This window comes from Antennarius striatus, chromosome 3 (genome assembly GCF_040054535.1).
Source record: "Antennarius striatus isolate MH-2024 chromosome 3, ASM4005453v1, whole genome shotgun sequence".
NCBI lineage: Eukaryota > Metazoa > Chordata > Actinopteri > Lophiiformes > Antennariidae > Antennarius > Antennarius striatus.
Window position 1 is genome coordinate 10,723,545 of NC_090778.1, and position 22,893 is coordinate 10,746,437.

The window sequence follows — 22,893 nt, forward strand, 5'->3', positions numbered from 1 at the left end:
AATGCATGCACTACTCTTTTGCACCACATGGTGTCACTGTGGGAAGCCTGCCTGTAGGGGTTCTAAGGGATGAAGTGAAGAAGTGGGGAGAGAGGAAGTGACAGGTACGGCATGCGATGATGTGAAGTGATGCTGATACACAAAAACAAAGAATTGTCGATTGAAATAGAATCCATGTCTAAAGTCTCTTCATTCTAACCGTCAACCTCTACATCAGCCAATATAAATATCTTGGGTTAATACAGTAATAGATTCACAGCTTTCCTTTAAAGCCCTTATTGACAGATTGAGTAAAAAATCAGATTAAATCTCACAAATTTTTGTGAAATTCAAAATGAAATGTCAACTGTATCCGCAAAAGTGTACAGTACTTGCATTCAATGATTTCAGTCACTTCAACTATTACCTAAGCAGTTGGTCCCAGGCTGGTCAGAGTGCAAAAAAAAAAAAACAACATTAAAAGTTTCGTACAAACAAGCAATTAAAGTTATGGATAAAAAACCTAGGCACTGTCATCACTGTGCAATTCTAAAAAATAAATAAAATACAGCCTTTTAGACTGGGACAGTCTTCACATATTTGCAGATTTAAATCTGACTTATAAAGTACTGCATGATTTGGCTCCAGACCCTCTGGCAGAGTTCATCAGCCAAACAAACAGCTCTGAGCGTGTCACTGTCAGAGGTCGCTGTTTCACTCCTCTGCGCAGGAGCCCGTTCAGGTAGTCGGCCTGGTCAGTGAGGAGCGCCAGTGAGTGGAACTCATTACCTGAGGAGGTTAAACTACAGTATCTATCTCTATTATATCTATGTGTTTATGCATTTGTTTTGCAGTGTCCATCACACAGCTCTTGTAGTGTAATTGCAAAATCCCTAGATTTGATAACTACCCTCTGACTGCACTAACCTCCACACGTAGCCGAATCTTTTAGCCCAAACTTTATTCTTCCGGTTTACCTGCAGGATCGCAAGAAAGCGTCACGCGATGACGTGTTCCTCCCAGTCGGGAGTGCTGCCGCAATGAATGATGGGAATTACCTCGGTCCACCGCTCATCTCCGTTCACGTGAACAGTCCGGTTATCATGGGTACCGACTGGGAAACCGCTGACGGCGTAAAAACTCTCGCGGAATTGGCTAAAAATATGACCCAAAATGCTAACGTATAGCTATTTCCGGGACAACGTTTGGCGGTGGCGAGCACGACGAGTAGCGAAGTGATTAGTGGAAACATTTAGGAGTAAACTAGCTGGTCTGTCGTTTGGTTTGATTCGGGTTTCCACTGCTGCTGTAGCTGGACGCATGTCGCTAGCTGTCTGCTGACTGACAGCCTCCCGCTTGTCACATGGAAAAAAACACCGTTTAATCTGGAGGATGGCGGAGCGGGCGAGTCCTCCTGGACCCACAGCTCTACCATCATCTGCTGGGTTTTCAGGCTCCCAGAGACAAAATTCTTCAGATGAAAACGGACACGTTGACAGTCCGGATGAGACTCTTTCTCCCACTTCGGTGATTTACTTTAAGGAGGCGTTGAACTCATCAAACTTGAGATATGGGAAGCCTGTGTCGCCGACTCCCTCTCTTCGACAGTATGACTTCAGGATTGAAAGAATTGAGTCAAAGCGCCGCAGTAAGTGTTAACGAACTCCTGGTCACTAAGTTAACTAGTCAGCTTCTTGAACAACTCATAAATTACCTGTAGTGTGAGTTGTTGTTAGCTTGTTAGTGACTCAAAATGATTAAATGTAACATGACCTTGATCGTAGGTTAATGTTCAACTTCTACTTTATTTGTAAGAATGCCGAAAACACTTTAGCATGAAACTTACAAGTTTATGTGCTTATTATGGAACAGATAACTAATATCAACTAGTTGCGCACCTCCCTTCGTTAGTGTTGTGTTTCCGGTCACGTGATGTTTAACAATAGCTAACACTGAGCTAACATTGCTGCTAAACAGACCAAACCCTTCTAAACGTCATAACTTGAACTTTTGTTGCCATGGTTTCACACGCAAATTAAAATTAGCCTAATTACGCTGAAAGTAGAAAGTTTCCTCTGTGATTTTATTGTTTCATCACATAAGTAGAAGAAAAGCATGAGAACAGGATGAGGTATGAGGAGATCAACAATGCTGCTGGCTATAAACCTACGATCACTCATGTCACACACACACACACACACACACACACACACACACACACACACACACACACACACACACACACACACACACACACACTGACACACACGTTGACCGAATCTATTTATGTGTGAGGTATTGTTCAGATCAAACTATTTTCAGTGTTATCTTTGACTTTGGGAAGTGAATGTGTTTTCACAATTGTTTTCCCATTATCAGTCTGAATTATCAGACTGATAATGGGAAATGTCTGGTATTGTCTGTTGACTTATTAAAAAAAAACGTGAAAAGGGAACAATTATCTCAAAGACACGTTTTCCATTTGCATGTCATTTTCATGTTATGTGGAAAGGGTTTTGTTAGTCAGTTATCAAAGAGGTTTTTCTAGCGGGTAGACTATAGACAATCTTATACTGATGGCTCCAAAGGTTGCTTGATTTTCTTAATTATTCTGCTGGAACCTAAATAAAACTATATGATCAAAATCTAGATCCTGGATATTTTGTTGCTCACTGCTGCTGATGTTTTGAGATTGAGAGACTAATGAGTCCTTTACTTCATCATTAGCATTGCCTGAGTCTTCACTCCCCCAACACACACACACACACACACACACACACACACACACACACACACTTTTTTTACGCATGCACCATCTGCTCACGTGACTCTGTGTTGCCTTACTCGGCACTGCTGTCAGCCATCTTGGTCAACACCCACCCAGTGCATTCACTGCAGTGCACAGGCAGTCCAATCAGGGAACTGGGGCGAAGCCGATCTGTGTGTTTTTTCAGGAGGGTCCTCTCTTGAATTTTAAATCCCCGGTCTGCACAAAGGAAGGATATAAAGGTTGAGTAGGAGTAGGTGGAGGGGCCAGGGTAGCCGTTCTCCAGAATAGCATTGTAACAAGGAGGAGAGGAGGATGCAGACATAGAGAGGAGGAAAAGCATCTCCCTTTCAAACACCTGCTGAAATCTGCTGTGGGCCCTTCTGGTTCTGGTTCTGATGCTCTTGTCGTCCTCTGATTTCCTGTTCTGTCCAACTGTGAATTTTTGGGGACCTTTTACTGGTACAAAAGCTACTGTACTCTTTCCATCGGTGGTGTTGGTTTGGCCTCACATCAGCTGAGTCATCATGTCTGATCTGACGCCTCAGAGCGAAACACCGACACCCACCACTGACAAGATCACCCAGGCAGCTCGGGAGACCATTTATCTTTGCAACTTTCGTGTTTCTGTCGATGGCGAGTGGCTTTGCCTTCGCGAACTCAACGACATCTCCCTCACCCCAGACCCAGAGCCGGCACATGAAGGTAATGTGAGAGATTAGCTCAGCATCCAGGTTTGTAGGCACAAATTGATCTCTGTTAGGGCGTGGTGAGGCACAGAGTCCACAGACACTGTGCATTACATGTAGTGGATTGTGGTAGTGTGTCTCATTTCAGTCGTGTCATGATCAGAGGAGACGTGTGAGAGTCACGTAGAAGGGTGGCTTAACTTGGAAATAAGACAGGCCCAGGCAACAAAACAATCAGGAAGTTGTTTTGTTTTCGAGCATCGCATGGCTTCCAGTAAATTCAGATTATCAAGAATTATCAAGATAATGTGTTTTCTTTTTTTATAATCTTAAGGAAAAATAACTGTGGCACAGAGGAAACAGTTCTGCTGTTGATTTACATTTTGTTACTCTCATGGAGCTGCAGGGAAACAGGAAGTGTCTGAAATCAGAATATTTATATCTGGAAATGAGTTGGTGATTTATTTAGAAGAGATTTGTGTTTCCCTGCGTGCTTCAGTTTTACGGTTTTGATTTTCAAAGTAAATATTTGCTGTCCTGTAAAATTTAAGTCTTCCTCATCTGATGAAACACTTTCTCCTAGTAAAAAGCACATGGATTGGCAGGTTGTGCTTTTCCAGGGAATGGGACGCAGCCAATGGGAGAATCATTTGTAACATCCAATATTTCATACTTTGTGCAGCATTTATTATTTGAATACATTTATACTGCTATTTTCAGTTATTTGCAAGATCTTTGTTTTTGCGCAAATCTAGCATATTTTGCAATTTCATTTTCTCTCTCTAGCACACACACATACACACATTGGTTTTTATCATTTAGTTTTTGTGTAGTATGGGGGGTTCTTGGTTGCTGCCTTGCTAGAATCTGACTGTCTTAATGTGTTTTCTTTACCTTTTAGTCATCATGGAAAGTTTTAATAAATTCAAAACAATCAGAAATTAAATGAAACCACATTAGAATTTTTAAAAAAAAATCATACTGGTTTTATATCACATTTAACTTAAATAATGCATCTGATCCCGTCTATCTTTTTACTGGCTATACCATTGTGTTAGGTCTGATATTGCCAGTACTTTATACTGTACTATGTTGTTTTAACCAGTGCTCGTATACTTCAGATGTGAAGCTGTCATGTTTGTGCAATCCACCCTGTGTCTTCTAAATCTGTACATCTCTTATATCCCCCATCTTTTTTTTTGTTTTTGTTATTTGATCTCATAGAGGGGATATTTTTCTCTGTGTCTGACCTGTTCCTGAGACGCAGTGGGGAGCAAGTTTGGATTAAATGTCTTGAGATTCAAAATACAGACTGCTTACCCTGTGATAAGTGGACGACATGGTTACTACATAAACAACAGCCGCCCTAAGAAGTCAGTCCGGTCCATACAAGGATTGAGCCTACAACCTTGGTGTTATTAGCACCGTGCTCTAACCAGTTGAGCAAACAGCCTGTTTGTTAATTTTCTTTAGTTTTCACTTGTTTTATTTTCTCACTCACCTGAAGTACAAACAAATGCAAGGATGCATTAATAATGTAAACAAGGAGCATGACCCTCTCAAACCCATCTGCTAAAACCCTCTCAGCCTCTCTTAACTACTAACATAAAAGATGGAGCAGGCATAGAAGTATTGATTCATCATTTCAACTATTAATTGCTTAATTTATTAGACAAAGCTATGTATTCCTAATTGTAACCTTTTCAGTTTCCAAGCTTTCCTTTGTTATAAGTTCATAGTTAAAATGTGTTTCATTTGGTCTGTTTTAGGTTTCTCTAGCAGAATAAATCATTTTAATTCATTTTAGGTTTTTTTTGTCTCATTTTTTTCAAGTTAAAACAAACCTCCTTTTGAGGTAAATTTAGTGCTTGAATTATTCCTGCTGTTAAACCATAATGTTCGTGTGTCATTACAAGGACTCTGAGGACTCTTTTCTGTGTTTTTGTTTGTCTGTTTTAGATCCCAAAGATCCCATCGCGATTGAAAGGCTGAACCTGATGAACATGGCCAAACTGAGCATCAAGGGACTGATCGAGTCTGCTCTCAACCTCGGGCGCACGCTTGACTCTGATTATGCACCTCTCCAGCAGTTCTTTGTTGTGATGGAGCACTGTCTGAAACATGGACTGAAAAGTATGCCAAGATTACGTCACACTGTTGTGTATTCAAAACTGCAGGATCTTGAAGGATATTGTTAATCTGTACAGGTTGAAAATGGAAATGTTATGCTGTATAAAAGTTTTAGTACATTTCTGACACTGAATAATAAGATCTAAGTAATAGATTTTTCATTTTGAGGATTTTTTGTAATTTAACAGATCAATAAAAAGGGATGAAAATAGAAAATAACAACTTATTTAACAAGTATTGCTGTTGGCTCTCATTTAGTAACGATATTCCTTTAAATGAATATATTTCTTCTCTCAATCAGCCAAGAAGACCTTCCTGGGGCAGAACAAGTCGTTCTGGGGGGCGCTGGAGCTTGTTGAGAAGCTGACACCTGAGGCAGGGGAGATCACTGCCAGTGTAAAAGACCTGCCGGGCCTAAAGTGAGTCTGATCTGTTGATCCCTGAAAAAGACCAAATTTAGCCCATCATTGTGTATATTAGAATGTGTATACTATTTATACTTATTTAATCACTTCTGGTTAGATGCAATATGCAGATTTTGTTGTTTTGTACCTGTGACATGTGCAATGACAGTAAAATCTAATCAAATGTAATCTAATAACAGAAATTTTTTACGTCAGTGTGCTTTACATAGCCGTACACAAAGCCTTTCCATGAATTGATCGGATTGCAAGAGCGATTCCTTTCGCCTGAAGTTACTGTACTTGTGGGTTTTTTTACCTCATCTCTTGTTTAATTCCAGAACTCCTCTAGGAAGAGGTCGTGCCTGGTTACGACTGGCGTTGATGCAGAAGAAACTGTCGGACTACATGAAGACCATCATCAACAGAAAGGACCTGCTCAGGTGAGTTTCTGCCATACAGTGTCGGGACTCGGTGACATTGAAAGTCAGTTTCTCTAACTCAGGCTGGCCTCTGCAGTGAATTCTATGAGCCAAATGCGTTGATGATGGAGGAAGAGGGCGCCGTCATTGCTGGGCTGCTTGTTGGGCTAAACGTGATTGATGCCAATCTGTGCATGAAAGGAGAGGATCTCGACTCACAGGTACTTCTGCTTTTACTTCACATGTGGAAAATTCTTACTTTTATGTTCTTAAACAGTTGTGATGTTTTTGTAAGTAAGGGAGGCGGTATGCCCAAGTTTATTCAGCATTATTCAAGTAAGGGTTTTAATGGATTTTGAGCTTTTCTTTTTTATAATAGGAAACTATTGTGGAGTCATCGCCTAGTGTTTGAGTTTAAATCAAATCAGTAAACCTAATATTCAAGCAAAAACAAGAGGTTGAAAGTCTGCAGTAGTGGTAGTACAAGACTGATAAACTTGTATTAATATTGAAGTGTACACATTTAATGGGGATTTTCCAGAAGCAACATGTAGTCGTGTTATTGTTGCAACTTTCCTTGGTCTGACATTGAGTTTGTAGAATGGCTTGACTTGATTAGCTTCTTGTTCGATTACTTCTGCAGGTTGGAGTGATTGATTTTTCAATGTACCTCAAAGATGGTGGACACAGTAGTAAGAGTGTAGAGGGGTGAGTATCTCTTCCTGTCCTTACCCTCAGTGATCCTTGTTTATATCCAGGAGCTTCAGTAAAGTCAGTGGCGTTGCTCTTCGGCAGGTGGGAATATGTATTCTTTTTCCTTTCTTTCATAAATTTGGTAGTTAATTAATTTGGTTTAAAAACCACCAGAAGCTAATTTTCAAAAGTGTTTCATAAAGTGTTTTCATTCAGTGTATTATTTTATCAGAAAATCCAAAGATATTAAATCTTAAGTTCCTCAAAATTACTGTGTTTTGTTTTTACTTCAAATTTAGCATAATCATGTTTTTAATTGCTGTTAAACCTGATAAAAATCATTTTGACTTCAAATTTGTCATGGATGCCATAAAAATTACAACACTAGAAAATAGCATGAAAGTCTTTCTGACAATTTTATAGCCATTTATTTTTATAGCAAGTAGGAATTTTGTCACTGCAATGGCGTCAGTTTATGGAACTATAGCATGGCTTTCAAAAATAATTTGAGTGTCCTTTTCTCTGGTCCTTCAGAGACGGTCAGATCACAGCTATTCTCGATCAAAAGAATTACGTGGAGGAGCTCAACAGACATTTAAGGTTCGTTGGAGTGACTGTGTTCAGTCTTCTCGCCTTGTTGAGTTAACTAACTAATGCCATGTTTGTGTGGGTAGTGCATCAGTAAACAACCTGCAGGCCAAAGTAGATGCTCTGGAAAAGTCCAACACAAAGCTAACAGAAGAGGTGAGGGTCATTCAGAGCTCAGCTACATAGATGGAGCCTCACTTAAATCTAATATGTCCTTGGCCTCCCTTTTTCCACTCTTGCCCTCCACAGCTTGCTGTGGCAAACAACAGGATCATCACTTTACAAGAAGATGTTGAGAGAGTGAAGGAGGAGAGCTCATACCAGCTGGAATCCAGGAAGGTGAACGCATTCTCAGTTGTTGTTTTTTTCTCTTTGACACAGAAATAAACTATATCTTTTTCTTCCAAAATGTTGTCCAAGACTGTAAATCCAAAATCTCTGTGCAGGGAGTTTAATAGAAAAAGGTTTAGCTTTTACAGTATAGCCCACTCTGTACATATATGTATGTTCATCTCTTATTTAGTCTGTTACTCTGTTGTTTGTTTTGTGTGTATTTTTCCACAGTCTGACAAAACATTTTCCGGGATCTTAATCTTTAAATTATTTAATTTCGTTTTAGCAGGAAGTCTCATTGTAAATAAGAATCCCTTTTTTCACAGACCAGAGGCCAAAGAGGCAGCTACACATACCTGTATAAAGCCCACATTTTATACATTTTAGCAGATTTCTCAACAGTAGAACCTGAATATAGTCAGAAAAATATGTACAATATACATTTGGATGGGAGATAAAAATTTCTTTCATTTTCTTCTTCTTTCTTTCCTCCAGGCAATAAGAAGTGACTCAGCACTAGACGGACAGGCACTGGGTGAAACTCGCAAGCAGCTCAAAGAGGAGACTTTGCTTCGATTGGTGTGTTTTATGTTCTTTTTTTCCTTCTACTTTTAAATAATACCGTAATTCTAGGAGTTATTTATAGACGTTATTTATAAGTGCTTAAAAATACCATATTGATAGGTGTGCGTGTCCATTAATATAATGTCAGCGCTCCTCTGAAGTTTGCATCCCATGATAAAGTTTTTCTATGAGCAGGATGTGGAGAAGGAGCTGGAGGTGCAGATCGGGATGAAGCAAGAGATGGAGCTGTCCATGAAGATGCTGGAAAAAGACATCTGTGAGAAGCAGGACGCCCTGGTTGAACTTCGACAGCAGCTGGAAGACCTTCGTGTCATCAACCAACAGCTCAGCCACAAGTCACAGGTAAGGAGGCGTCTCTTCTCCCACCGACAAGTCCTCATGTCTGCAACATGATGACCACCTTATCACTGGCTGGTGTGTCTGCTTTACAACACAGACCTTCAAAATGCAATCCTCTTATTTCAAGTTCATTCTAGCCTGTGTTTTGGTCATTTTTATCCTAATCACAACTGTGGCCGAAGTTCATCCTTCAGTTAATCTGATCTATATCAGACATGGACCTGATGTGAATTATACGTGAAAGATTTACTAAAATGTAATTTATATTAACAAATTGTTTCAACTATGACTTATTTTTTCAAATCAAATACAGACTCTAGCTTACAGGTATCTAAGTCCATGGGGAAAAATAAGAAACACCAGCAGCACTCATTTTACAACTGAAAAAGTTGACAAATCTCCGGTTAACTTTTTTACAGACAACTGTTAGTTTTGCTTTCAGTTGACTAAAATAGTTCCCGCTCCTCCTCAGAGTGCTGATGCCAGCTCTAAACAGAAGGGTGACGCCATCGCTCGCCTGGAGGACAAGATAAACCAGATGACAGGAACTGTCAAACAGATGGAGACCAGGTGAGGACACTTCTCCACAGTCACCACAGGAGTCGGGAGTTATTGCTACATCATATACCTATAAAAAAACTTTCATTGTCTTGTTTTCCCCTCTCCACCGTCATTGTCTGTATTCTTTTCATTTCATTTATTTTTCTAATAATTTAATTAGTGAGAAACATTTGGTGAAGCAAGCCAGAAACCTGAACTCAGCAGCAGGGAAGCTGCTGCAGCTGCAGGAGTAGCTTCTATCTTTGATAAACCTGAATACCACATTCAACCCTGCCTAATCTAGAAATAATCAAACTAGGACGTTATCTTTTCTGTACGATGCTCCTTTGTTGTTGAAAATAAAACCAATTTCCCACAACCACATGCGGTGATTCTCCAGCATCGGCTTTGGGTAGCGTGGATTCAATCAGTCGTTTTAGCAGCCCATAATACTTGTGTTTCCTGGCAGATACATTTGCCACATCAGATTTCTACTTTTGTTTGGTGGACATTTCTAACTGATGGCCAACTAATGCTTTCTGGTGCAATTAACATGAGTAGACATCAGAAGCGTCTCTGTGGACAGTCTTAACGTTTGATAGACTGAAGGGTTAATGAAAGCATCCAGGTTGTTTGGGAGGGCGTGGACTTGCTGAAATATTGTTCCAAAGAATTTGACTCCTACCAGAATGGGCGCTTCAACATTTTCCACAAACAGAGACTGATAGAATAAAATACATAGGATATGAATTAATGCGAGGGACTGATGTCATCTGGTGATTTAAGATCTAGTGTAGGCTAAATGAGAGCAAGGTAAAGTAACAAGGAAAGAGCAAAACCAACTTCTTAGTTTTGAATTGTATGTGAACATAACATTGGTGTAAACTGTAGTAACCATTAGGTTAATAAAACATTAAACAAACACAGCCTGCTTCATCGTCTTTGGCTTAAGTTTCCCTGTTGTCCTCCTCAAGCTCCTGTCCTCAGACACCTGATCCTTCTCTTATTTTTGGGTTTTGTTTTTTATTCAGTTTTGGGTTTTTTTATTCAGTCTCATTTGCATCCCTTTCCCAACTTGTTTCTGTTTTTCATTACGTTTTCATTGTGTACCGTAAGTTTACACACACACCCTCCCCAAACCAGATGCAAACAAGCTGAGAGAGAGCGCGATCTGGCTTTGGAGGCCAACCGGCTCTTCAAACAGGACTTTGGAGACAAAATTGAGAGTCTGCAGGACGAGGTGACCCAGCTGAGGAAACACAGGTAAGAGTGAATGAATGGTTAAGGCTGGTAAACCGACAACACCTTCATTTAGGTCGGGATGTAGAAACCTGGATTTTGTTTTTTAGTTCACAATGCTTCAGACAGTTTATACTTTAAACATATTCTGGGGGGGGGGTGGTGTTCAAAGCTTTATTATTATCATGTGAATCTCATGAGAAAAAAACTTTGTTTGGTGTACTAAATATCGCTGGATGTATCTTTTTTTTTTTTCTTCTAAAACGAAAGCATCAGTGAGCAACACTTCCGTTCTGCCTTTTTCCTGTGATACTGAAAGCAGCGGATTGGGGGCTTTTTTGCAAGAGTATTAAAAGAACCTTCATTACGCTATAACTTTAGCCACTGGAGACATTTGTCCCCAGAAACATAATGCTGTAGTTACACTAATACTGATAATAATTCTGAAAACAGAGACTCTATTTTATATTTACTTTAACCCGACTGAAGGAACAACCCTCCATCTGTTTTTGTTTGATGAAGTGATCCAGTGTATTTCAAAACATTTCAGCCAGAGATATACATGTAAAGTGCATCATCAAATGCACTGGTATTATAATTCTAAGTCTTTGTTATTTGAAACAGTTTGATTAATTTAAAAAAAAAAACTGTCTTGTTTTTTTGTGTGTTTTGAATATTCTAAAGATGGAAAAGTTGATTTTTATTTTGCATGTCTTTGCCTTTAAATTATATTTATTCACATGAAGGTTTATTATTATGTTATTATGTTTTAAACTTGCGTTTAGGTCTCATCTGGAGCTGGAGCTGCGTAAGGAGCGAGCAAGGAGGAGTGAGCATCATTTCAGCGTAACGTACAGACAGCAGGGCGATCCTCAGAGGGCGGGTCGACACCAAGAGAATAAGCCAAATGTAAATCTGCCGTCAAACATGTTCAATGAAAGATTTATTTTTTTAACACAGCCGTCTCCTATGACCTCACATAACCTGCACACATTTCATCAACAGAGTCTTTCAGCATCGCCATCAAACAAAAGGGAAGATGACCATTCACCCCTAGGAGCGGAGGACAAAACCAGCCTGAGCTCCAGCCTGTAAGTAGTTTCACAAACTTTTTGTCCAGATGAAATCATTTCAGGATTGTTGTTCTTTAATGTGTGTCTATTTGTCTCCCCCCACTAAGGTCTCTGTCGCAGTGTGAGGACGAACAGGTGAGGTCTAAGATCAAACATAAAATGTTTAATAATGTTATAATAGATTCACTCATTCATTCATCATCAACACCTGAACCTCCTTGTTGTGCAGCGACAGCGGTACCCACTGCGCCACCGTGCTGCATGTTAGCATAGGTCACTTTATTATTTGATTTGGTTAAGAAATGAAGCCCAACACATTAGGAAAAAACCATCTGAGTATTTCTATAAATTAAATGAGGGTTAAGGGTTGGGTGGGTTAAATTAAGTAATTGCAGACACACTTATTAACCATTGTCAAAAATCACATAATTCATAAAATTAATGGTGAAAAAATGTCTTTGCAGTCTGAGTCATACGTGGAGATCAGTCAGCCTTCCATCTGTTCAATGTGTGAGGACAACGACTCTCTCCTGAAGACGAAGGTATGAGGATGGGATATTATTCTGAACTGAGCTGAGTCGGCTCCTTGTGACTCATTTAGAAAATATAATTCCACTAAAAATTAGAAGAGGGTGTTGGGAGTGTTCCAGTCTCTACTTTGAGATGTTTTTACAAAAAACACAAATGGTGTTCCATTATCAAATGAAGATTAGACACCACCTCTCCTCCCAGGATTTAAGCCCTTCATCATCCATCATGGCAGCAAATATTTTGGTCCAAAGTAAAATGTCACACTGTAAATTAACCAAAAAGTTAATGAAAGCTTGAATTAGTCATTGTCTGCTCCAGATGAATTATAATCTTGGTTTTTGTTAATGAAGACGCTGACTAGTTTAATGACTACTTTAAATTTGTTTTAAAAAAAAGTTATCCAGTAGAAAGTTAAATCTTATATTAAAAATTTTTTTATTGTAGCATGGGTTCAGCAAAAAATGGCCACAATCCTGATTTGAGTTATTTTTCTTAAGACTTAATGAACAAAACATTTTCTAATCTTGTAAGCAGATAAGCCAGCCTCTTGGTGTGAAATATTTAAGGATGATTTTCTGTGCTTGTTTTTTCTGCAGAAACAATGCAAGAACTGTCTTGGGGTTTTCTGTGACAGTTGTGTGCGCAACGAGTTGCCTTTACCTTCGTCCATCCTCCCAGAGACTGTGTGTACTCCCTGCTTCTCTCTGTTACTGCAGCAATACGCTTCAACACCCCCATGAAGCAAATTAACGTTTTAGTGGAATACACTGATCAGACGTCAGAAAACCAGGGACACCGGCTCGTACAACCAGCACTGCAAAAAGGCACTTTTTGACTTCATGGCTTGAGCCGTTTTAAGTCTTTGTGAATTCTAAAGTTGCAATAATTGACTTGCTTTAAGTAGTAAGATCCAAACAAACAATGTGCCATTGAGAACTGATTGGATTCAGACTTTCAGTGTTGCCAAAACTTCTTTTCTGGCTTTAATTATGTGTTATGCTTCTAAGTTCATTTTAGTAAAAAAAACACACAAAAAACTGGAAATGACACTAGAATCAGCTCGAGAAGTTAAACATTCGGCTTCCACGATGTCCGCTGAGTGGATTATTGAAAATTCAACTGACTATATTGTGATCTCAGTTTTTTAAGATGGAAATGCAAAAACTGGATGTATTTTTTTGTTATGATTCTGTAATTTTAATCTAAACGTTTGAAGAATGAAAGTTTTTGTAATGGCTCTCAAAGCATAAAATTTCAGATTTTGGTTGTCGGTGACATCCAATTCATGGCATTTCTGACAAACATCACATTTTTGACCAAATACCATACGGTATAATACGGTAAACATTTTATGGTAGATTGGGAAATACTTTCTAGTCTTACACACTAAAACTTGTTGAAATGTCTTCAATATACTTTATATGCACCAGTAATGCTTAGTTAGGTGTACTTGAGGAACTGCAGAATGTATGGCTCGTCTTTAATGAGTTGTTACCATCTCAAAAAACCAAATGACTATTATACTGATGTAACTGGTCAAAGCTCCATGTTCACAATCCAGCTGGAAGAGGATTTCTCTAAGTTTGATTAGCTGAATATGCTGGGTGTATTTACTTCTCTCTTGTTGGCATTTACTATGTTTTCACACCAGACGCTGATATATCAAGGCGGCAGTTAAATTATAAACTCTACAAACACTCAGATCCTTGTTCCAACTCTGGATATCTCAGATACTTTTCTGTATTGTAATGTCTGGTGTTTTTAAATACTTGGCTGGTTTGAAGTGGGTATACCTTCGCATCTATACAACACGTTTTATGGTTTCATGATTTACATGAAGAATAATTAGGAGTACAGTACTATAAACACAGCTAAACATTTAGTAGCATTGAAGCTAATCAACACGGATGAAAATGCTTCTTGGATCAATAAACATTTTATTAAATGTTACTGGTGTGTGACTGGATTATTAAACCTTGATTTTATTTCACCAACATTCTGTCGGCCACAGGTCTTTAACTTCAGACAATCTTTAAATCCATCTGAAGAATAAAGTATGTAATTTACTCCTCTGAATTATTTTGTGTCGGCACTGAAGCATACTTTGTATACTGTATATAAGAATTTGTCACTGTAAACCACATTTCAGTGTCAAGACAGTCTTCTCAGACAGGTATTTTAACACTAATCAACCACACAAAAAAAAAAAATCACACCTTCGAAACAACCTCTGAGATTATTATATAAAAAATAAAAATACTACTAAATATTCCCCAGTCAACTGTTGGTAGTACTTCAACAAAGTGGAAGCAATTGGGAACACACCGAATGGGATAGTAAGTGTGAGTTTTAGACAATTTCTTGCTGTCAATTTTGTGAAGATGAGTACAGTAGGTTGGAGTTTACCCCTCCCCGTTCCAACATGACTGCACTAGTCCTGACCTCCAGTCTATAGAACACCTTTGGGATGAATCGGGGCTTCTCATCCAACTTCAGTGTCTGACTTCACAAACCTGTGTCCATCCCATCTGTTTTATAACAAAGGTTTCTTATATTCTGATAAGTTTATTTCACAATACAGTAATGTAAAAAAATGTCAAGTTAAAGCTTCTGATTCAGGAATAATGTCAACACATTCAGTTACATACATTTTGTTATTTCTGCTTCATTAAAATGTTGATTCTTTTTAAATGCTCATCTTTGACTACAGTAATTGTGATCATATTGTGAGACGACATTATCTTTTCTGATAAATGATGGACTAAAATTAATAATTAAATGTTAAAAGTCGCCAATGCTAATCTTGAACTGAAATACAGTACACTCTTTTTTTTAAAGAAGACAATGAAGACATTTTTCAATAACATTAATACAGTATTTACTGTTTGACAGACGAGTCATTCTGGAAATAAATGGTCCTGTCTACAAGTCTGGCAATGGATGTGTCTTCACCTGCAGGGGAACACACAACAAATTAGAAGGAGATTAAACCTCAGTAACGTGTTACAAATGAAAGCCAGAAACCAAATAAGTCCAAAAGAAAAGCAGGGAAGAAACCATTAATTCCAATCTGGGAATTCTGAGCTTGTAGGATTACTTGTACAAATTGCTTATACTGATTTTAAGAAATGTACACATCTATCTTGCAGATTTATTACAAATAAACAACCTCAAGTAAAAAATACTTGCCATGCTAAGACAAACACCATCTAATTTAGAATTTCTCACCTTCCATCAGATGGTGATACAGAATTCAGGAATAACTCAATATACCTCCCTCCTGCAAATTACAAGAAAGTTCATACATTAAGTGAAACTCTTACAGTGGAAAATAAGCAACAACAATTGAAATTTTTTTGTTGTGAAACATCACAATAACAGAAGTGTGAAAGGATCTGTAACATTAGGTCTCAGGCATTTAAAGTGCTTTATGATTATATATTAGATATACTTTTAATGATCCCAAACTGGGAGAACTGGATTTATTATAAAAATGTACTGTAATAGTTTACTTTGTCATGTTTCCACAGTATCTAATTGTCACTCATCTTATATTAAATGAGTGCTTAACACTGGATCCCCCGATAGTTGTGATAGCAATTATTGATCTATTAGTGTTGGACAGAAGACATGAAACTAGAAAACTCACACCCTCATCCACATCAGAAGGGCCAAGGTGAGGTGAACGGTAAGAAATCTAGGGCTGTATTAAATATTGAAAGGCTCTCAAACCTCCTCACCTATAAGCTGTCTGTCTCTGGACATTGCAGCTTTGGCATCCTCGTGGCTATTGAAGAAAACCTTTCCCTGCCCGTTCAACTTGCCGTTACGCTTGCATTCAAACATGATATTAGACAAAACTAGAGGAGAGAAAAACTGCAAGAGAAGAAACACATTATAAAAATCCACAAAGTAACCAGCAGCATCTGTATTTTTATTTTTATTTTATACCGAGACAATGTCGACTCCCGACACCGTGAATGGAAGTCCTTTCATATGGATCCAATGAGGGGACAGGGCTACGTTGTGAAAGGATCCTGATGGAGCAGAGATCAGACACGGGAATGAACACTTGTTTTCAGAGAAGTAAATAATTTACTTCTATACCGTCATCAGTGTAGTCAATGTATGATTTTTCATTTTTTTCATTCATGTTTACATTTCGTTACAGCTGTTGGACATATCAATTATTGTTTTCTTTGTTTATTCATGTTTAAAAACAATATAAAAAGAAGTAGCTCTTTTTGTGGGAGGCTCCAAAAAAAAGAAGTTAAAGTTCCAAAAATGCCCTTACCAGTTATGGGTTCAGTATGTGAGTGGCTGAAACTGTTGATAGGTGGAGCCCTGTTGACATGAGGTGCTGGATGTTTCGCCCTCCTCCAAGAAAGAATCTCATCCTTTCTGCTTGGAAAAACCTCAATGTATCTGCAAACATCCACAACAGGTGACGAGCAATGAAATAACATATTGTAAGCAACTGAAGGAAGAGTTTGTTGGTGTTTAAATGTGTGCGCGTGTGCGGGTGTGTGTGTGTGTGTGTGTGTGTGTGTGTGCGTGTGTGTGTGTGTGTGCGTGCATTATCCATTTCCTCTGAAGAGAGAGAAATGTTTGATTCAGGATTAGTTTTCAGACTTCCCACCTGCTTCCGATGACTCCTCTGTGTCTCTTCAGAGCTTCATCAGCTTCTTCTTGACTGGAAAATTGTACAAAGCCCACTCCAGAGTTTCTTCCCAAGTGATCTGTGATGATGGTGATCCCGTTCTCTGCTATATTCAAACCTGAAACACACACACACACTGAGTTTTCACTTTGGTACTCAAAAAAATATATATAATAAAGCTTGTTCAGGTTGGTTTATCTCAATTTAGGAAAAGTAGACTTCTACATATACCAGATCTGCTTCTTACTTGACAGGGAATTACATGATCTTCCAGAATACGATTCAATGTCGTAAATTTCACAGCCCCAGCATATAAAGGGTAGAAATTATCTCAACCTTAAACATAGATAGGTTTCAAACCCAACATTGGCATTAATTTGCCACATTTATGGAATATTTTTTCATTCAGAATTTTTTTACAGATTGGTATTTTAATAACATTACTAACTACAGTACTAATACTCAAATAAGATAAAAAATGCAGTTAACCTGAAAAAAAGTGGATGATGTCGTCCTCGGTGTTGTTGTAGGAGAGCCCTCTGAGGCGAACGACCCCGTCATGAGAATCAGTCTGGGGGACGTTCTTCAGGATGGCTTCAGCATCACATTCTGTCACCTCAAACACTGCAAACACAAGACCGAACTTGAGCACATAGGCTCCTACACATTAAAAACACACACATTTTTGCTTTTCTGACTCAAACATCAAGATTTCTCTGTAGATTTTCAAGGCCGTATTTCTAAGTACAAATATCTGATGTGTATTAAATAAATCAAATGTTTTAAAATCCAACTAATAAATATGATCATTACATCCTAATAAATGCTATTATTTTACCAGAATCGTAAACATAGGTACTGTAGGGTACCCCTAATCCAGCTTCATGCTGGTGGAGATGTTAAACTTTTTCCCCAAAGGATTTGCATTTGGCTTCTCTACCCATTTGAAATCCTTACAGAACCAGGATTTACATTTAGAATTGTCAACCAGTCCTGGAAAAAAGCACTCCAACTATTCAGTCCACATCACTGTTGCTCCCCTGTCAAACATCTGCTCAAAATGTGTGGTAAACTGAATTTTTTTGCTTACCAAATTAATAAATATATGCAATATTCTATTTTGTCACTTTCACTTTGAAAGACTTACACTTTAATTCAGATTTTATTTTACTCAAATCTTATTAGGTTATTTTGAAAGTTACGCATAATTACAGGTTAATGTGTGTAGCACTAATGTGAACAAATCTGTCCTGGGAAACTGCAAGCATGTATAAACGGATTCATTTAAACACACTGACACCAAAACCATAACTTTGCGAGATAACACCTTATTTAGACTGCATTTAGTAGCGAATGTATGAATGACATTTTGCTCTGGAGGGTGACAGAGTATAGTTGCTGTTGTGTTTCCTCTTATTTTATTAATCCATGATGCTGGTTATTTCTGATGACAGAACTCACTGTCAGCATGCAAGTTCTGGACGCTATTTTTGACAATGGCTCCGTCCAGTATGCTACGATGGTGTTATATTATGTAGAAGCAGAACATTGAACTGAAGTAACCAAATAAAATGCAGATGCCTCTGGTTTTCTCATGCACACCATTGGTTTTCCTGCTCTGACATGCCACAATGTCTTTTGGAAAGAGATCGATTTGCTTCTGAAGTTCAGCCTTCCACAGCTGATAAACAAAGAAACAAACCTTCGACATAGCGTGTACCAATGTACTGTCTGTCCATCTCCAGAGCCTTCATGACGTCGTCCTTTCGCTTCATCTCGATAAAGGCCCGTCCAGAGCGACTTCCCTGATTGTTAAGAATGAAATGGATTCCATTTATCCCGCCACGGATCTTACATCCTGACAGGAAAGAAAAATACAGTAGAAAATAAATCTTTTTGTTGCTGTACAATTGGGACAGCAAACGTTACTGACAGATAAAGTTGACAGGATGTTTAGCAGTTAATGATCTTCAGTATCAAATATACCATTAACAGAAAGCCACATAGCAATAGTAAACTTTAAAACTGTTCCTTTAAAAACATTAACTTAAGCCACAACAAATAATTTTACAATTATCTGTGATTATCAAATACATGACAATAACATCATTTTTATAATTCAGTTTTTTATTATTATTAATTTTGCCAAATTTTAAAACTCACTTGAGAAAAATTGCAGGAGGTCCTCCGCCGAACATGACCATGGTAAACCTTTCACTTGCACAATGTGCACCTCCTTCTGCTCTGGTTCCAGATCTGGACTGATGTGATTGTAATGATATGGTTCCAGATCATACTGCTCTAGTTCCTGATCCCACTGTTCTGGTCTGATCTGATTGGAATGATCTGCTTCCAAATCAGATGGATTACTGACCACTGGTGGATCTTCAATCACATCTGTTTCTCCTGCCTGGAAAACAACATGCACTGAAGATAATCTTTGTAGTAATCCATTCACATTTCCATTGGTGGAATAATAACTGCATCAATTAGGAATACTTCAACAAAATAAATGCAAAAAGGTCTTTGAGTCTTTTATATTCATACTACTTCATACTCACGCTCCACTACAAGCAGCTAATGGTTTATCCATTACAATTATCTGACATCTTTTTAATGCCAAACACATTAAAATATTTATTTTAAAAAAACCGAAGGCCTTTTTAGTTTTTAGTATGGACAAAGTTTTGGATCATAGGGATCTTAGGGGATTCTTCACACACAAAACACCTTTGACATTGTCTAGCTTACGTCAAATGTATTTGCTGAACTCTTACACAGATAAATCTTGTAAAAGATCCATCACGGTTATCAATAGCTAATTCTTCTCACACCTGACCTACCTTGGTACAGAAGCTGTATTGGCTTGCTTTCGGTGCTGACTGAAGCTGACGAGGCCTCTGCAGATAAACTGTCCGGCTCGTTGATGCCCATGCCCGCTGTTCAGGGAGCCGACCCCGGCACGACCACACGCGGTCTCTCGGCCTGGATCGTGTAGTGACTGCGACACAACGCCGCAGCAACAACTGACACTGGTGACGGAACATTTTAGCTGGACGCTAGATTTTATGTACAACAGTCCTTCTGTCGGAACGACAGAATGACTGTGTTCCTACTTTGTGTGCTTCACTACCCGTCTGGTATGAGGGAGCGCGGTTGAGCTGATTCACATGGGTCGGCCAAGGGTACCGCTAGCTGTCAAGCTAACAGGAAGCAGTATTGACTTCCTGTCAACGTCACGTTACGACTCACGTGCGTCATGCGAGCACACGCTACACTTAAAGGGTTAACATCTCATTACAAAACTGAAGAATAGTCACAATCTAAATTTAAATTTCATTTTTTTTAAGGAATAAAATATGTGATTGGAAACAATGTAATAAAACAGATTTTTTTTCCCCATTTTCACGGATTGTTCGGTTTCAATAAAAATATTTATTTTTCAATGACAACATAACAATATATTAAAAAACTTGGATTTTTTTTCAGATAAATGTCTGAAGTTTTGTTAAAGATTGTCTTTTTGCTTTAACTTTTCTCAACATTTGCATTCTGAGAAATATTGTAATGTTGAAATGTATAACATCCCCACAAAACGGGCTACATATAGACATATTTAAAAGATTTTTAGCTTCCTAGTTATTACATTTTATTTTAAATAAAAGGAGTTTGCACAGTGAGGTGCTTTTCCTTGGGCACATAGGTCCAGAGAAGCATACAGTACCTTCAATGTAAAATGTCCATCTCTCAAGCAGCAATTCATTAGTACTTTTCTCAGCTTGAATCATCATATCATCGATCACATAAGGAGCAGTTTCCATCTTCTAACTTGAAAGATTAGACTATATAGAATCACCATTTGAAATAAAGTAGCTTTAATCCTTACTTGCAAGACTTAAATGCAAGGTTGCTCCTAGAATAGCTGGTATTGGATCAGGTTCAAACAGCCACTGAGACACAGTAAAATATGCTTCATTTCATGACCAAAAATAATTTGTAAAATTACTGATTACAGACCTGAAATGGTTACAAAATTAGTAACGTAAAATAATAATGTAATCCATGTAGTGGCTGTAAATGTGAGTGTTTTAGAATGGACTATTACATTTTAACCATCGTCTGTACTAAGGAGGTGAGCTAGAGGGGGGCAGAAAAGGACAGTGGTTTTACATTTTAATGATGCATTATGTATGCAATCCACACCTAAGAGATTTAAAAAGTAATCATAACAGACAAGACCTCTGATGTTGCAGCTGGAATTTGCGGCAGCCATTCTTCTAGGATCACACTCCCTAAGGCTTCACAACAGCCACTTTGCTTTCCATCAATTGTTCATTCAGACCCTAGTACTTCTCCATCTTACCATACTTCTTCCTGATGTCACCATTTGCTGAGGTCTCCATATCTGTAACACCTTTCCTCTTCTGCCTGTTGTCAGCCACCACTATATCTGGTTGATTTGTCAGCAGCTGGTTATCAGTCTTGAACTTAAAGTCCCATACATCTTTGCTCTCTTTTCCTCAACCACTTGGTTGGTTGGTGGTTCCTCCCATTGGGATTTAGGGGCTTTTAAACCATATTTGGTACAGATTTTTCTGTGCACAATCCCATCCTCTTTGTTATGTTGTTTGCTAGACTGTTTCAGGGACGTCTTCATACATTCTGTGCCTTGTGTTCCTACCAGTTGTGGTAGATCCCTGCATCTAAGTGTCTGGTGCTAACGGTTTGTTTTTGTGCAGCCATTATCCACAGGATTAGAGTTGAAATTCAGACACTATTGCAGTTTCTTGTTTTCAGCCACATCATCTATTTGTCAATGACACAGGGGCTCTGTCTTTCTATTTCTTCTTTATTACCCTCTGTGTTCTGCTGCCAGAAACACTCTCTTAGCAATTCATCCCAGGGAGCTTCTTCCTGATGTATTCAGGGAGGCTTCTTGTCTCTCCCTCAGGACTTTGAGTGCAACCCATTTATTTTGAGGATATTTAGTATCTCGATAACAGAGGCATCTCCTCCTGAGGCCGGCCATTACAATTCCATCTCAGTATATGATAAGTGGTAGTGCAGACGTGTTGATGAGTAAGACCTTATTTTGAACACGTATGACATATTACTTCAGCAGGTTAAATCTCATACCTTTTAATTAAACACAATTAAATTGATTTTTACAGTTTAGTCTCATAAACAAGTTCCATCTATCAATCCATCTTCCACCGCTTATCCGGAATCGGGTCGCGGAGGCAGCAGCTTCAACAAGGAGCCCCAAACTTCCCTTTCCCCGGCCACATCCATCTGCCACATCTGACTGAGGGATCCCAAGGCGTTCCCAGGCCACTGTTGAGATAAAATCCCTCCACCTGGTCCTGGGTCTGCCCCGAGGTCTCCTCCCAGCTGGACGAGCCAGAAACACCTTCCTAGGGAGGCGCCCCGCACCAGATGCCCAAACCACCTCAACTGACTCCTTTCCACGTGAAGGAGCAGCGGCTCTACTCTGAGCCCCTCGTGAACAGCAGTGTTTCTCACCTTATCTCAAAGGGAGACAACAGCTATCTGCCTGAGAAAGCCCATTTCTGACGCTTGTATCCGCAATCTCGTTCTTTCAGTCATGACCCATCGCTCATGACCATAGGTAAGGGTAGGAATGAAGATTGAAATAGAGAGCTTTGCCTCTCGGCTTAGCTCCCTTTTTGTGACAACAGTGCGGTAAAGGGAATGCAATACCGCTCCTGCTGCCCCACCTCTCCGTCCAATCTCACGCTCCATTGTTCCCTCATTCCTGAACAGGACCCCAAGATATTTAAACTCCTTCACTTGTGGAAGGACCTCATTCCACACTCGGAGAAGGCAGTCCACCAGCTTCCTGCTGAGGACCATGGCCTCAGATTTGGAGGTGCTGATCCTCATCCCCGCCGCTTCACATGGCT

General features: G+C 38.9%; 2 protein-coding genes across 3 annotated transcripts; one reads left to right on the forward strand and one right to left on the reverse strand.

The window, feature by feature from the left end:
* The first annotated feature begins 1,003 nt into the window (after positions 1 to 1,003).
* Positions 1,004 to 14,243, forward strand: rufy3 (RUN and FYVE domain containing 3). Of its 2 annotated transcripts, none has more exons than XM_068310290.1 (18): positions 1,004 to 1,627; positions 5,395 to 5,568; positions 5,867 to 5,984; positions 6,308 to 6,409; positions 6,486 to 6,609; positions 7,032 to 7,096; positions 7,616 to 7,681; positions 7,756 to 7,825; positions 7,919 to 8,008; positions 8,498 to 8,581; positions 8,762 to 8,929; positions 9,399 to 9,496; positions 10,610 to 10,729; positions 11,491 to 11,614; positions 11,711 to 11,796; positions 11,886 to 11,913; positions 12,243 to 12,320; positions 12,906 to 14,242. In XM_068310290.1, the coding sequence occupies exons 1-18, from the start codon at positions 1,372 to 1,374 to the stop codon at positions 13,047 to 13,049; spliced, it is 1,995 nt and encodes a 664-aa protein (XP_068166391.1). In that variant the 5' UTR covers positions 1,004 to 1,371; the 3' UTR covers positions 13,050 to 14,242. The 2 variants fall into 2 exon arrangements, with proteins under 2 accessions (XP_068166391.1, XP_068166392.1); XM_068310291.1 differs by lacking the exon at positions 1,004 to 1,627 and adding an exon at positions 2,890 to 3,451 and having other exon boundaries at positions 12,906 to 14,243.
* Positions 14,244 to 14,894: 651 nt separating this feature from the next.
* On the reverse strand, positions 14,895 to 20,187 carry grsf1 (G-rich RNA sequence binding factor 1). Its single transcript, XM_068310292.1, has 10 exons — positions 19,813 to 20,187; positions 19,133 to 19,379; positions 18,672 to 18,827; positions 17,459 to 17,593; positions 16,949 to 17,087; positions 16,604 to 16,734; positions 16,261 to 16,346; positions 16,050 to 16,185; positions 15,538 to 15,589; positions 14,895 to 15,261 (listed from the first exon to the last, which is right to left on the reverse strand). The coding sequence occupies exons 1-10, from the start codon at positions 20,014 to 20,016 to the stop codon at positions 15,258 to 15,260; spliced, it is 1,290 nt and encodes a 429-aa protein (XP_068166393.1). The 5' UTR covers positions 20,017 to 20,187; the 3' UTR covers positions 14,895 to 15,257.
* Between the last annotated feature and the right edge of the window lie 2,706 nt (positions 20,188 to 22,893).

Bases quoted from the DNA above. Each gene is read 5' to 3' on its own strand.
- grsf1 (XM_068310292.1), bottom strand. From the start codon at position 20,016: ATGTTCCGTCACCAGTGTCAGTTGTTGCTGCGGCGTTGTGTCGCAGTC. The intron at 19,380-19,812 runs GTAGGTCAGGTG...GTTGTTTTCCAG, and splicing joins AATACAGCTTCTGTACCAAG to GCAGGAGAAACAGATGTGAT. The intron at 16,735-16,948 runs GTGGGAAGTCTG...GGATGTTTGCAG, and splicing joins AGAGGAGTCATCGGAAGCAG to ATACATTGAGGTTTTTCCAA.
- rufy3 (XM_068310290.1), top strand. From the start codon at position 1,372: ATGGCGGAGCGGGCGAGTCCTCCTGGACCCACAGCTCTACCATCATCT. The intron at 11,797-11,885 runs GTAAGTAGTTTC...CCCCCCACTAAG, and splicing joins ACCAGCCTGAGCTCCAGCCT to GTCTCTGTCGCAGTGTGAGG. The intron at 12,321-12,905 runs GTATGAGGATGG...TTTTTTCTGCAG, and splicing joins ACTCTCTCCTGAAGACGAAG to AAACAATGCAAGAACTGTCT.